Source organism: Ictidomys tridecemlineatus, chromosome 16 (genome assembly GCF_052094955.1).
Source record: "Ictidomys tridecemlineatus isolate mIctTri1 chromosome 16, mIctTri1.hap1, whole genome shotgun sequence".
Classification (NCBI taxonomy): domain Eukaryota; kingdom Metazoa; phylum Chordata; class Mammalia; order Rodentia; family Sciuridae; genus Ictidomys; species Ictidomys tridecemlineatus.
Genome location: NC_135492.1, coordinates 13,243,796 through 13,259,884, shown reverse-complemented (window position 1 = coordinate 13,259,884; position 16,089 = coordinate 13,243,796). Strand labels below are relative to the sequence as shown.

Below are 16,089 nucleotides of genomic sequence, written 5' to 3'. Positions count from 1 at the left end.
GCTCCACATATAAACTAATAACAAATCAAGGTCCATTGATAACTAAATAATATTTTTAAAAAACACTGATTGAGAAAACAATGAGTTTCAAAATGGCACTATCACATATAATAATATTAGAAACTCATAAGGAGCAATAGTAAGAATAATATAATTAGAAACTATAATATATACAGATCCATGGAGATGAGATTTGTGTATCTATCTACATCTGTTTTTCTATAGACTTCTGTATAGGTACATACTTAGATTTGTAATTATTGATAAATAAAATACAGAATTACATAGTTTAAGCATATATCTTAAAAAAACCTTTATTATAATTCATTCATTAATGACTCATTGTATATAATTTATGCATAAATACAGAATAACTTGTAAGGTTTTCGCTTAGAGATATTTACACAATAATATTTTATAGAGTTATGGTTGTAGTTAAGTGGTGCAGAATTTGTACAGCTTGTGCAAGACCTTGGGTTTGATTACAGCAGCACAAAAACAAATGCAATAGTTTCCACTAAGGCCATGATAACATAGTGACATTTGAAAGATATTTCAGTCATTTTCTTGGAAAACCACAGAATTTAGTGGGTTTCTGTGTCTCCTATATGTAGTAGAAACTTCAATGTCTGAAAACTTCTACTTGAAATATTTTTACCAATCCCTATTAATTTCTAATATCATTAGGTTAAAACAATCAATCATGATCCTCGTGAACCTTAAGCATCATTTTTATTTAAACTTTCATTTTTTACTTTTCTTTGTTTCTACTTAGTACCTAGCCTTTTTTACTTTGGAATTTATAAAGTCCCCAAATTATTTCTCCTCTTCAAACACCATGGTTCCAAGAACTGTAGCTGAAATGTACAAACTGCCCCCTTAGGAAATCTAGACTGATAGCCCTGCCCTGCATGAGCCCATGTATCAGTAGATTCTTAAAAGTCAAAGCCATACGGAACAAATTGTTATGCCTTTTATCTTTCTAAAGGTTGTTGTCTAGTGAACAAACCAGTATTAAAATTTACACAAATCTAAAAATGTAAGAAAACAGATTTATAAATAAAAAGGGATGCAAAAATTAAAAATAATTTCTTGGGAGAATGTAAATAGGTGTTAGAAAGAACTGATTTTTTATGTATAATAATAGCAGAAACTAAACTCTGGTGATTGTTTTACAACATTGTGACTACTGTATAAGCTATGAAATTGTAACCTTAAAAATTGTAAATTAGATTTTAATTATATTTTGCCAGACGAAAAAAAAAGTTTTTGTAAGAGGAACAAGAAAAAAGTCAAAACCTTAGGAAAAATAATAATTATAAAATAATAAAAGATTTCAAAAGGCAAACAAAAATGCAAGTGATATTTGCTTAATAAATAACACTATTTCCATAATGAGAAAAATTTATTTGAATATGCTACTGTCTATATATAATGATCAACAGTGGGTTTTTTTCTTATGCCTGACATATTTGTATCAGGAAAGCATGTCCGAGTAGCCATGAATATTGGCTATCTGTAATTTTAATTAATAGTTGATTTAGATAGAGCCACATTTATTCCCAGCATCCCAATTCACCATAGCCAAATTATGGAAATACTTCCCATTATGGACGAATTTCCCAATAGATAAATTGAGTAATAAAATGTGATACACACAATGGAGTTTTTAGTCAGCTATAAATAATATTATTGACAAATGTCACAATTTAAATGGACAGAAATTAACAACATCATGCTATGTGAAATAAATCAGACTGATCAAGGGTCAAATGTTTTGTTTCACATGCAGCAGCTACAGCAAAACAAAGGGAAAGGAGAGTTGGATATTATAAATATATAGGGAAGATTAGTGGAGTATAAGGAGATTGGGTGGGAGTGACAGGAAAGGAGAATATCAAATGTAATACACACATACCACTGTAAATTCCACCTTCCTGTATATGAAGAAAGCATCAACCGTAAATGAATAAATAGATTAATAAAATAGATAAAGGAGAATATTTGGGGCAAATAATGAAGGGGAAAAATAAGGTAATGAGAATTGAAAGGGATTAAATTAATTTAACAAAAGAGGTGAAAGCCTTGTACAATGAAAAGTACAACATGCTACAGGAAAAGAACTAAAGAAGACCTAGAAAATAGAAAGTTGTACCTTGTTCTTAAATAGGCAGAAGTAATATTGTCAAAATGACCATGCTACCAAAAGCACTGTACAGATTTAATGCAATTCCAATCAAAATCCAAAGACACTCCTCATGGAAATAGAAAAATAAATAAAAATTAATCCTGGAAAAACAAAGAAACTTAGAAGAGGCAAAGCAATCTTTAGAAGAGGAAGGCAGATGGCATCACTATACCAGACCTTAAACTATCCTTCAGAGGAGTAGTAACAAAAACAGTGTGGTACTGGCACCAAAATAGACAAGTAAACCAATGGTATAGAATAGAGAACACAGAGAATAACCCACATAAATACAGATATATCATACGAGACAAAGGTACCCAAAACATATTGGAGAAAAAATATCTTTTTCAACAAATGGTACTAGGGAAAGTGCAAATCAATATGCAGCAAAATGAATTTAAGACCCTCTCTTTTATCATGCACAAAACTCAAATCAAAGTGCATCAAAGGCCTAGGAATTAAACCAGAGACCCTGTATCTAAGAGAAAAAAATATAGGTCCAAATCTTCATCATGTCTGATTAGGCCCCGACATCCTTAAAAAGACTATTATAGCATAAGAATTAAAACCAGGAATAAATAAGTGGACGGATCAGAACTAAACAGCTTCTCAGCAAAAGAAACAAGCAGTGAGGTTAAGAGAGAGCCTACATCCTGTGATCAAATTCTTACCACTCACATGTCAGATACAGCCCTCATCTCTAGGATATATGAAGAACTCAATCTTGACCCCGCCCCCCCCCAAAAAAACACAACCATATAACCCAATGGAAAAATGGACCAAGTAACTCAACAAGAATTTCGCAGAATATGAGATACAAATTAACAACAAATATATATTAAAAGTTCAACATAGCAATTAGAGAAATGCAAATCAAAGCTAAGATTTCATCTCACTCCAGCCAGAATTGCAGCTATTATGCAATGAACAATAAGTGTTGACAAAAATATGGGGGAAAAGGCACATTGATACAGCTGGTGGGGATGCACATTGGTGCAGGCAATATGGAAAGCAGTATGGGGAGTCCTTGGAAACCTGGGAATGGAACCACCATTTGACCCAGCTATCCCACTCCTCAGTCTATACCCAAAGGACTTAAAAACAGCATACTACAGAGACACAGGCACACCAATGTTTATAGCAGCACAATTCACAATAGCTAAACTGTGGAGCCAACCTAGATGCCCTTCAGTGGATGAATGGATAAAGAATATGTGATATATATACACAATGGAATATTACTCAGCACTAAAAAAGAATAAATACATTGTGTTTTACTGTAAAGAAATGGAGTTGGAGACTATTATGTTAAGTGAAGTTAGCCAGTCCCAAAAAAACAAATGCTAAGTATTTTCTCTGATATATGTAGGGTGGCTCAAAGTGGGGTAGGGAGAGAGAACATGAGAGGATTAGATTAATTCTAGATAGGGAAGACAGTGAAAGAAAAATGGATGGGGAAGGTGATTAGCAAGGATGGTGGAATATGATCAACATCATTATTCAAAAACATATGTATGAAAATTTGAATTTGATGCCAACATACCTTATATACAAACAGATATGAAAATTGTGTTATATAAGAGTTGTAATGGAGAAAGAAATAAGTACATGTATAATGGCATGAATTAGCATAAACATACTTTTTATACAGAGATATGAAAAATTGTGCTCTGTGTACAATATGGATTGTAATGCATTCCACTGTTGTCATGTATTTAAAGAACATTTTTTTTTAAAGAAAAATATTGGAACCCATTGGGGACACTATAAGCCTACAGGGTAAAGATTGTAAAACCTTAAAAACACAGAGATGGAAGAGAAGATGCATGAACAACGTGAAAAACCAAGAAGAATGTGCCCCAAACAAAGATGCTACATTATTAGAATCCATGGTCAGAACAGCAGGAGAAATAACAGAGAAAGAGTGGAGGAGGACCATATTTTTCTGTGATTTAAAGGATGATATAAGAGCAAATACAGGCAACAGAGGATCATTTTGATAAAGAGCTACATAAGCAAATACAGAAAGCAAAAGATTCCTTCAATAAGGAGATAGAAATTCTGAAAAAAAAAAACAAACAAACTGATATCCTTGAAATGAAAAAAACAGTAAATCAAATTAAGAACTCAATAGGAAGCATCTCCAACAGAATAGATCACTTGGAAGACAGAACCTCTGACATTGAAGGCAAAATATATAATCTTGAAAAAATTAAGTTGACCCCAGTGAAGATGGTAAGAAACTATGAGCAGAACATTCAAAAATAATGAGATAACACGAAAAAAAAAAAAAACAAATTTAACAACTATTGGGATAGAGGAAGGCATAGAGATCTAAATTACAAAAATAGACTATCTATTCAATGAAATAATATCAAAAAAATTTCCAAACATGAAGGTTAATTGGAAAATCAAATACAAGCAGCATACAGGACACCAAATGAAAAAAATCACAACAGAGCCACATTAGCCACATCTAATGAAAACACCTAGCATGCAGGAGAAGCAGAGTATTTTAAAAGACACAAGAAAAAGGAATCAGAATTTATATGGGAGAAACAAATCGGAATCTCTAATTTCTCAACCAAGACCCTGAAAGGTACAAGATCCTGCAACAACATATACCAAGCTCTGAAAGAAACAGACGCCAACAAAGAATCATACCCAGCAAAATTAAATTTTGATTAGCAATTAAATTTTGATATAGATATTATTTTTCTGACAAAATAAAAACCTTCCATGATACACAAAAGTTAAAAGAATTTACAACTAGAAGGCCTGCACTACAGCACATCCTTGGCAAAACATTCCATGAGGAGGAAATGAAAAACAATGAAAATTAGAAAACGGAAGTATTCCTCTAAATGAAAAACCTATCAAAGAGAAAGTTAAATACCAAAAATGAACAGAAAATAACTGGGAATACAAATCATGTCTCAATAATAACCCTGAATGTTAATTTCTAAAACTCAGCAATCAAAAGATTGGCGGATTGGATTTAAAAAGAAGACCCAACAATATGCTGCCTCCAAGAGACTCATCTCATAGGAAGACACCCACAGACTAAAAGTGAAAGGTTGGAAAAAACATATCACTCGGGCTAGGGCTGGGGCTCAGCGGTATAGTGCTCACCTAGCATGTTTGAGGCCCTGGGTTCAATCCTCAGCACCACATAAAAATAAATAGGTAAAATAAAGATATTGTGTCCATCTATAAAAAATAAATATTAAAAAACATACCACTCACATGGAGTGTGGAAGCAATCAGGGGTTTCCATCTTTATTTCAAATAATGTGGACTTCAAGTGAAATTTTATCAGAAGGGATAAAGGAGGACTTTTCATACTGCTTAAGGGAACCATACACCAACAAGACAGAACAATTATAAATATTTATGCCCCAAACAATGGAGCATCTATGTTCAAACAGAATCTTCTCAAGTTCAAGGTCCAAGTAGACTACAAGACAATAATTCTGGGTGACTTTCACACACCTCTTTTACCACTGGATAGATCTTCCAAACAAAAGCCAAACAGAAATTATTGAACTCAATAATACAATCAATAACTTAGATTTAACTGACACACATAAACTATTTCATCTTTCAACAGGTGAAGATACTTTCTTCTCAGCAGCAAATGGATATTTCTCTAAAATAAACCATATATTATGCCACAAAGCAACTCTAAGCAAATACAGAAAAGAAAGGATACTACCCTGCATTCTATAAGATCATAATGGATTGAAATTACAAATCAATAATAAAAATAGAAGCTACTTCTACACCTGGAGACTAAATAATATGCTAGTAAATAAAAAAGGGGTTGCAGAAAACATCAAAGTAGATATTTTAAAATTCTTAGAGGTGAATGAGAACACAGATATAACATATCAAAGTCTCTGGGACACTATGATGGCATTACTAAGAGAAAAGTTCATTGCATGGAGTTCATTCCTTAAAAAAAGAAAAAGTCAAATAAATGACCTAAAATTGCATCTCAAAGCCCTAGAGAAATAAATGAATAAATACCAAAAGCAGTAAAGGACAGAAAATAATTAAAATCAGAGCTGAAATCAATGAAATTGAAACCAAAGAAGTAATTAAACATTAACAAAATGCCTGGGAATGGAACCACCATTTTACCGAGGTATTCCACTCCCCAGTCTATACCCAAAAGACTTTAAAAAAGCATACTACAGGGGCACAGCCACAATGATTTTAGCAGAACAATTCACAATAGCCAAACTGTGGAGCCAACCTAAGTGCCCTTCAATAGATGAATGGATAAAGAAAATGTGGCATTTGTACACAGGAGTAAAAGAGAATAAAATCATGGCATTTGCAGGTAAATGGATGGCAATGGAGAAGATAATGCTAAGTGAAGTTATCCAATCCCCCAAAATAAATGCCCAATGTTTTCTTTGATATATGGAGGCTGACTATAGTGGGGAAGGGAGGGGAAGCATGGAAGGAATAGATGAATTCTATTCAGGGCAGAGGGGTGGGAAGGGAGGGGCCAGGGGATTAGCAAGGGTGGTGGAATGTCATGGACACCATTATCCAAAGTACGTGTATGAAGAAATGAATTGGTGTCAACATACTTTATATACAGAGATGAAAAATTGTGCTGTACATGTGTAGTAAGAATTGTGATACATTCTTCTGCCAGATATTTTTTAAAATTAATTAATTTTTTTTAATTTTCAAAATGAAAAGTTGGCCCTTTGAAAAAATAAATACATTTGATAAACCCTTATCCATGCTAATGTAGAGAAAGAAAAACTCCAGTTACTAAAATCCATGACAGAAAAGGAATATCACCATGAACATTAGAGAAATAAACATAATTTGAAATTATTTTGAAAATTTGTACTCTGATAAAACAGAAAATATTGAAGACATCAACTAATGTGTAGAATCATAGAGTTTATCCAAACTGAATGAGGATGATGTATACAAGTTAAAGAGATCATTTTCAAGCAATGAATTAGAGACACCTTCAAAATCCTATCAACCAAAAATAAAAAAGCCCAGGACTTAATGGATACAAGACCTTCAAAGAAAAACTAACACAAACAATCCTCAAATGATTCCATGTATTTGAAAAAAAAAGAGAACACTTCCAAACTCACTCTATGAGGCCAATATCACCTTTATTCTAAAATCAGACAAAGACACAGCAAAAAAAAAGAGTACTTCAGACAAACCTCTCTAAAAAACAGATGAAAATATTCTCAATGAAATTCTGGCAAATGAAATACAAATACATATTAAAAAAATGATGCATCATGATCAAGTGGAGTTCACCGCAGGGATGCAAGTTTGGTTAAACATACAGAAATCAATAAATGTAATTCATCGCATCAGTAGATTTAAACATAAAAATCATATGATGATCTTAATAAATGAAGAAAAAGCATTTGAAAAAATACAGCACCTCTTCATTTTCAAAACACTAGAAAAACTAGGGATAACAGGAACTTACCTCAACATTGTAAAGGCTGTCTACACTAAGCCCCAGGCCAACATCATTCTAAATGGAGAACAACTAAAGGCATTCCCTCTAAAATCTGGAACAATACGGGGATGCCCTCTCTCACCATTTCTATTCAACATAGTTCTTGAAACACTAGCCAGAGCAATTAGACAGAGGAAAGAAATTAAAGGAATAAGTATAGGAAAAGAAGAAATTAAATTAGCACTATTTGCTGATGATATAATTCTGTACCTATAAGACCTAAAAAATTCAACTAGAAAACTTCTATAACAAGAATTCAGCATAGTAGCAGGATATAAAATCAACACCCATAAATCAAAGGCATTTCTGTATATCAGTGACAAATCCTCTGAGAAGGAGATGAGGAAAAACTACCCCATTAACAATATCCTCAGAAAAAGATACTTGGGAATCATCAAAAGAGGTGAAGGATCTATACAATGTAAACTAGGGAACACTAAAGAGAAATCAAAGACCTTAGAAGACGGAAAGATTTAATTTGATCTTGAATAGGCAGAATTAATATTATCAAAATGCCCATAATACCTAAGCACTATACAGATTTAATTCAATTCTGATCAAAATCCCAATGGTATTCCTCATGGAAATAGAAAAATAAATCATGAAATTCATCTGGAAAAATAGGAGACGCAAAATGGCTAGAGCAATTCTAAGCCAGAAGAGTGAAGCAGGTGATATTGCTATATCAAACCTTAAATAATTCTACAGAGCCATAGTAACAAAAACAGCATGGTATTGGCACCAACACAGGCTGGTAGACCAATGGTACAGAATAGAGGACACATCAACTAACCCATAAAATTACAACTATCTTATATTAGACAAAGGTGCAAAAAACATGCACTGGAAAAAGAATAGCATTTTCAAAAAATAGTGCTGGGGAAACTGGAAATTCATATGCAACAAAATAAAATTGAACCCCTATCTCTCACCATTAACAGAAGTTAACTCAAAATGGATCAAGGATCTAAAAATTAAATCAGAGACACTGCATCTAACAGAAGCAAAACTAGGCCCTAAACTTCATCATGTGGGATTAGGACACAACTTTCCTAATAAGACTCCTATAGCACAAGAATTAAAACCAGAAATTAACAAATGGGATGGATTCAAACTAAAAAGTTTTTTTATAAAAAAAAAAAACAAACAAACAACAGAATAGAGAGTCTACTTCCTGGGAGCAAATTTTTACCCCTCATCCATCAGAAAGAGCACTAATCTCTAGGGTATATAAAGAACCCAAAAATCTTAACACCAAAAAAATATAATAATCCAATCAATAAATAGGCCAAGGACCTGAACACACACTTTTCATCATCTCGAGCAATCAGAAAAATGCAAATCAAAACCACTCTAAGATACCATCTCACTCTAGTAAGAATGGCAGCTATTATGAAGACAAACAACAATAAGCATTGGCTAGGATGTGGGGGAAAAGATACACTCATACACTGCTGGTGGAACTGGAATTTGGTGCAACAAATACAGAAATAAGTATGGAGACTCCTTGGAAATCTGGAAATGGAACCACCATTTGACCCAGCTATTCCTCTTCTCAACTATACCCCAAAATTTAAAAACAACAAACAACAAGGACACAGCCACAGAAATTTTTATAGCAGCATAATTCACAATAGCTACACTGTGGAGCCAACCTGTTTGCCCTTCAGTTGATGAATGCATAAAGAAATGTGGCATAAATAAACAATGGAATATTACTCAGCACTAAAAGAGAATAAAATCATGGCATTTGCCAGTAAATGGATGGAGTTGGAGAATATTATGTTAAGTGAAGTTAGCCAATCCCCAAAAAACAAATGCCAAATATTTTCTCTGATATATGGGGGGTGACTAACAGTGGGGTAGGGAGGGAGAGCATGGGAGGATTAGATTAATTCTTGATAGGGAAGGGGAGTGGGAGGGAATTGGAGGGGGAAGGGGATTAGCAAGGATTGTGGAATGTGATGGTTTTCATTATACAATGATACGATCAACATCATTATTCAAGTTACACTTTTGAAGACTTGATTTGAGTGTAAACATATCTTATATACAGAGACATGAAAATTGTGATATATTTGTGTATTAATAATTGTAATGCAGAAAGAAATGACTTCATATATAATGGTGCAAGTTGATGTGAGCATACATTATATACAGAGATATGAAAAATTGTGCTATGTATGTGTAATAAGGATCATAATGCATTCCACTGTTATCCTTTATCTTTAAAAATAATAAAAAATATTTAAAAACATAAAAAATAAAAAAAATAAATCATGACGATAAAAAATCTGAAAAAAAAAATTGTGAGATGGGATGCATGTGGTGCTACACACCTGATATATCCAGTCTTCTGGAGGCTTAGGCAGGTGAAATCACAATTGATAAGCTGACCCCAGAAACTGAGTGAAACTCTGCCTTAATTTTTTAAAAAGTAATAGTAATTTAAAGAAATAAATTAAAAAAACATTTAAAAATTTAATTTTCTAAAACAAAAATTTAAAAAGGGCTGAGGATATAATTCAGTAATAGGATACCCTGGAAATTCCATCCAGAAATAACCATTTCTGGCAATCAGCCACATTTTGTTTGCCATATGACATACAGTTGGACAAATACTATGAAACACTGTGTCAATTTTATATTGATGTAACATAAATGTCACATTTCACACATAAACATATTTTAATAGGACACCTGCAGAATTTGAAAAAAAAAATACAAATACAGATCACCACAAAACAGAGTGAATCACACACCCTAGGAATAGATAATAGGACTCATTTTAAAGAGGACTGCTTCCCTCAGGTTCATCTCTGATAACACCCCATCAAAATTTCACCATGATTTCCTTTTCATTGAAGAAGGGATCAAAGCAAAAAGTTTGAAAATTCTCCTGGAAGGTTAAATGGATATGAAATTAGCCAAAAATTCTAAACTCTTAAGAGCAAAAGCAGGAGCTATCATTACCAGGCACTAATGCATGTTATAAAATTATCATATTGCAGTGATTTGAGGTCCAAGAAAATCACAATGCAAAAATTTCATAGATGACTCCACGTGTATGTAAATGTCAGTTTTATTATGAAGTGCAATGAAAAGGCCTAGATAAATGTAACCATCTCCAGCAGAGGATTTGATGTGAATGAACAAGAAAACCCAAAATGAAGGGAGGTGTGGGAACTGGATGCGCAGAGCACTGGTAGGGCTTGGGGGCAGGACGTGCGTGGTACTGGATTATACTCCAGCATCCCAAAGAAGCACATGTTGAGCAGGATTATGTTTCAAAATTATACCAGAATAGGAGGTTCCTGATATAATTTGGAATAACTGTTACAATTATCATCAAGGAATCATGACGTCAACAGAGTCCACCCACGGACCCACGTGGATGTAATAATCATACACTTAATTGCAAAGGAAAAGTCATTATCAATCAAACCCTAACCAGGCCATCCTCAGCAATGTAGCTAGACCAGCGCTCAGAATAAAAACTATAAACTTCCGGGGTCAGAGATCAGTGGTAAAGCACCTTTCTGTTAAGTACAAAAACACAAAACAAATAAACTCCACAAAACTAGCTCAGGAATAAGCAGGGTCCCTGTACACAGCATCTCCCCTCCTACAGGAAAAAAGTGTTTGAAGGATTTTGCATTTTATTTAGAGGTAGGGTCTCATCTAGCTGGTCTCTAAGTGCCTCGCCAAGTTGCCAAGGCTGGCCTTGACCTCGCAATCTTCCTCCATAAGCCTGTCCCCCACTCCTCAGCCTCTGGGATGACAGGTGTGTGCCATCGCTGGGCTAGGAGATTGGATTCTTCTAGTGGTCCCACCTGTCAATCACCACATCCCGGGAAGATGCCAGGCAGCAGCGCTAACCTGCCAGATAAGGACTGGAGCAGGGCCTGAGGCTGCCCCCAGGGGATAGGGAGGTTATGAGGGGTCTCTGCCACTGTCACGTTCCCCACATGGGGGGGGGCGTGGGACTGAGGGGCGCTGTCCCAGAGGGGCTCAGACCTGTGGATGCAGAGAGCACCCGGAATTGTGGTTGGCCAACTGGGTTCCTGCCACAGTGTGTCCGGCCAGACAGGCTCCCTGCTTCATCTTCCCCCTGAGCCTCCCTGTCCAGATACCAGGTGCCACTGCACACTCACCATCTCCTGGTGCACAGAAGCCAAACCTGTCCTGGAGAACTTCAGCTCCTGCATGGCAAGCCCACGCGGGATCCCGGGCACAGAGCAAAGCCTGGATTCCAACTGCAGGAATCCTAGAAGCCCGGACCTGGGAGAAATAAATCCCATCCCAAGCCACGGAGGCCTGCCCCCTGCTCTCTGGCTGCGCTCAGCATTGGACAGAGCTCGGCACGGGGGCTTCTGATTGGACAGGGCGTCAGTCAGTCTCTGCTCTCCCCCGCAACCAGAGCACAGGGTGCCTTCTTATTGAGTGACAGTGGGGTGATATATGCTCCAGGCAAGAAGGAGGCCAGAATGGCAGGGTTGGGTAGAGCATTTTTTCTTTTTCTTTTCCTTTTGAGGTCTGGGCATTGGGTTAGGGTCAGGGTGACCAGAATTCTAAGTTCTGTTGGGTTTTGATGTCAGGAAATTGAAGTCATTTTTTGAAAGTTTCACCACCTGGGCCTCCTCCTATAATAAGACCACCCAGAGCATCCTAGGGAGGCTGACTTGTCCTCTGTTCATCTGTGCAAAATTCTACAAGCAGAAGTCCCCTTTCACCCCTTGGGAACTGCTTGCGCTGGTGGTGGCTCACGAGGGGCCTGGAAGGCTCCTTGGAGGAGGCTCCCACCGGCTTGGCAGCATGAGAGCTGATTTTCCTGCACCTGACCTGACTCTGTATCTGGAGTCCACATTGAGCTGGAGGCAGAGTAAGGAGATCAGCACAGAAGAGACCCGGAGAGCACAGACCTGAGTAAACCCCACCTGCACCCGGGCTCCCTCACTCTCTGGCTACTGGGGGTTGAATTCAGAGGACTTGACCTCTGAGCCCCTTCCCCAGCCCTAGCTTGAAGTTTAGACACAGGGTCTCACTGAGTTGCTTAGCACCTTGCTTTTACTGAGGCTGCCTTTGAATTCCCCATCCTCCTGCCTCAGCCTCCCCAGCCACTGCAATGACAGGCGTATGCCACTTTTTTTTGTCTTTCTTTTATAGAGAAATACCTGCGGTGGCCACAGGATAACATCCTTGCAAAGATCAATGCCACCCTTGGTACTCTCCTTGGTTCCCACCAGTTGCCTGGATCCCAGGCAATGGGATCCTGCCTCCTCCAAAAACCAGAGACCCCCTGCCCAGGTGTGCATCTTTAGTATCAGCTGAATACTCTGCACTTGACAAGAAAAAAAGAAAAAAAAGACAGACCCTTCATTCTTGTCTTGATGCAAACAAAGCTGATGTGTTTTCAAAGAGAGCTCTGGTCTTGTCCCACCAGTTCAGTTTTGCAAAAAGTCACATAATAGACAAAAGACTTCTCCTTAAGATGGGCTCAAGGGTCTCTCTCTTTAAGGAAAAACAATTTGGGTTTGATTGGTAGTCCAGGAAAGCCAATTCCAGGTTTTCCTAATTTGGTAAATAACTCCATAGACTCCAATGCACCCTGCTCCTCTCTGCCTTAGTTAATCATGGAGGCCTCGAGATTACCTGCCCCCTGGGACCTCTGCACGTGCAGATGAATGTGGAGGAAGGAGTCCTTTCTTCTCCATGCAGCACCCTGAACCTCCACCTTCCCACAGGCTTTAAAACCTTTGGCATAATCCAATGGAGGAGCAGTTTAGAAAATTCTGGAATGTACCTAAAGACATTTTCTCATGTGGCTAGGATGCTATCAATTTGTACCCATGGTCCTTTTCAGTACTTTTAAGTCTTTTTCTATTTTATTGTTTTTTCTTAGTTATACATGGCCATAGAATCCATTATGGTAAACTTATCCAAACAAAAAATATACCTTATTCTCCTTAGGACCCCATTCTTGTGAGTGGGCATGATGGGTAGATTCACTTAGGTATTTTCATACAATTAAATAGAAACATTATGGTCACTTCATGCTACTGTCTTTCCTGTTCTTATCTCCCCTCCCTTCCCGTTGCTCCCCTTTATCTCATCTACAGAACTTCTCTTCTTGCCCTCACCTTCCTTGTGATATAGATAATGCATGTCATGGAAAACATGTGACTTTTGATTTTGGGGGATTGCCTTATTTTACTTTAGCATGATAATCTTCAGATCCATTCACTTACTGGCCAAAGTTATGAAGTCATCCTTTTTTAAAGCAGAGTAATATTCCACCGTTTATACACACCACAATTTCTTTATCTATTCATCTGTTGGTGGGCATTTAGTCTGGCTCCATAGCTTAGCTATTGTGAGTTGTTCTCTCATAAATATTGATGTGGCTGTGTCCCTGTAGTATGCTGATTTTATCCTCTTTATGCTGAAGAGTGAGATAACTGAGTCTTAAAGTGTTTCCAATGCTAGTTTCTTGAGGAATCTCCATCCTGCTTTCCATAAGGGTTGCACCAATGTGCAGTTTCTCCAAAAAGGTGTGAGCATTCCCTGTCCCCCACATCCTCACCAATTTATTGTTTCTGTATTTTTGATAATTGCCATTCTGACTGGAGTGAAAGAGAAGCTCAATGCAGTTTCAATTTGCATTTCCCAACCTGCTAGATCCATTGCCTTTTCAGTATTTATAAAAAATATTTTTTCTAGTTGGAGTCAGACCCAATACCTTTATTCTATCCATTTATTTTTCTGTGGTGCTGAAGATGGATCCCAGGGCCTTGCACGTGCTATGGGAGTGCTCGACAGCTGAGCCCCAGCCCCAATCCCTATCTTCAGTATTTTTTTCTTTTGCTTCTCAGTAACAGCAGCCCAGGTATTTGGGGGATCAGTTTTGCTGCATTTGTGAAATGGGAACATTTCTCTAGATGGAAGACTGAGAAGGTAAAACCACATGCCCAGGATTCCAGGGATGAGCAGTACATGGTTGTCTTGCCCATGATGAGGAAATTATGGGGGTGAGAAGAAGAAAAGAGCTGGGGACACCTTGGGGCCATAACCCCTCTGTCCCCCATGAGGGAAATTATTCTTGCTATTAGTTTTCTTAAAGAAAATTAGAAATTTTCTTAAGCTACCAGTGCCATTAGATATAGGTCCCTGGATGGAGCTCAGATTTGTCTTGAGAGGCAAGGAAAAGTGAATAACCAACCCAGTGGTTTTTGTCTTGTTATCAAAAAAAGACAAAACTAACAAGCTAGACATTAGGCTTCTTGGGGATAAAACACTGGATTTTACCCAATAATTAACAATCCAATGGCACTTGACACCCAATTAAAGGGGGATGGAGAATTGAATGGATGGCCACCTGCAGGAGCTGTCCTCTAGGGTGCATTCCTTGCATCTGAGAGGTTTTTCAACACCAATGAGATAAGCAGAGTGGCAGAAAACTGGTAAAGCCCTCTGCAATATTCTAGCCAAAAAAAATTCATAAGCACTTTAGAAGCATCTTAATGTTTACCCTCATTCGAATGTGCCTCAATCAGAATGCCACCATTTGACAATAGCTGTCAACATGAAAAGTTTCTGAAATCTGCTGGTTTGTGGACCACATTTGAGGATAACGACAAAAACCATATGAGTCCATGGCTAAATACATAAGTAAAAATAGAAATCGAATAACAAGCATTGTCTTAAGACTTCCTTCCTGAAAACAATACCCTATTTGCTTTTAATAATTCCTCTAGCAACACTTGAGGTCATAAAGAACCGAAGAACATGTCTGGTTGGGGCAGAAATGCTGGATACCAAGAAGAATGTTGCACTGAACCTCAAAGGAGAAGGTTCATAAATCACCAGAATGCAGGAATGCCCACAAATTTTGAAATTAAAAACAAGGGACTGGGGTTCTGGCTTAGTGATAGAGCACCTGCCTAGCACCTGTGAGGCACTGGGTTCAATCCTCAGCACCACATTAAAAAGAAATATATAAAATAAAGGTATCCTGTCCAACTAAAAATTATTTTTAAAAATAAAGATCAGATTTAAAAATAAAAATTTTTTAAAAAGCCAGAGATGATTTTAGATAATACATAAAATATAATCAAAGTAGAGCAAAGTATATTGGTCCAGAAATCACTAGCAGGAGGGAGGGAGGAAACAGTGAGGCTTCTCTGACAACTCTAGCACTCACACCCGATTTGCTCCTCAAGGTTATGGGAGATGCTGTGGGTGATACCAGAGGCCTGCCCATGGACCAAGTCCGACTTCTTAACTGGCAGTACGATTGCATCATATTTGTAGGTTCCTACTCCACATGGTCTTGTCCAGGGACACCAAAGGAAACAGTGTGTGTGTGTGTGTGTGTGTGTGTGTG

The 16,089-nt window shown here is 37.0% G+C and overlaps 1 protein-coding gene across 1 annotated transcript in view; it reads right to left on the bottom strand.

Moving 5' to 3' along the window:
* LOC144371205 (uncharacterized) overlaps positions 1 to 13,557 on the bottom strand; it is a 60,464-nt gene extending 46,907 nt beyond the window's left edge. Inside the window, exons 1-4 of the mRNA XM_078033635.1 lie at positions 13,554 to 13,557; positions 13,359 to 13,460; positions 12,420 to 12,577; positions 11,861 to 12,079 (exon numbers count right to left, since the gene is read on the bottom strand). Coding sequence (XP_077889761.1) covers positions 11,861 to 12,079; positions 12,420 to 12,577; positions 13,359 to 13,460; positions 13,554 to 13,557 — 483 coding nt within the window. The remainder of the gene's footprint in view (positions 1 to 11,860; positions 12,080 to 12,419; positions 12,578 to 13,358; positions 13,461 to 13,553) is intronic.
* Positions 13,558 to 16,089: the final 2,532 nt, after the last annotated feature.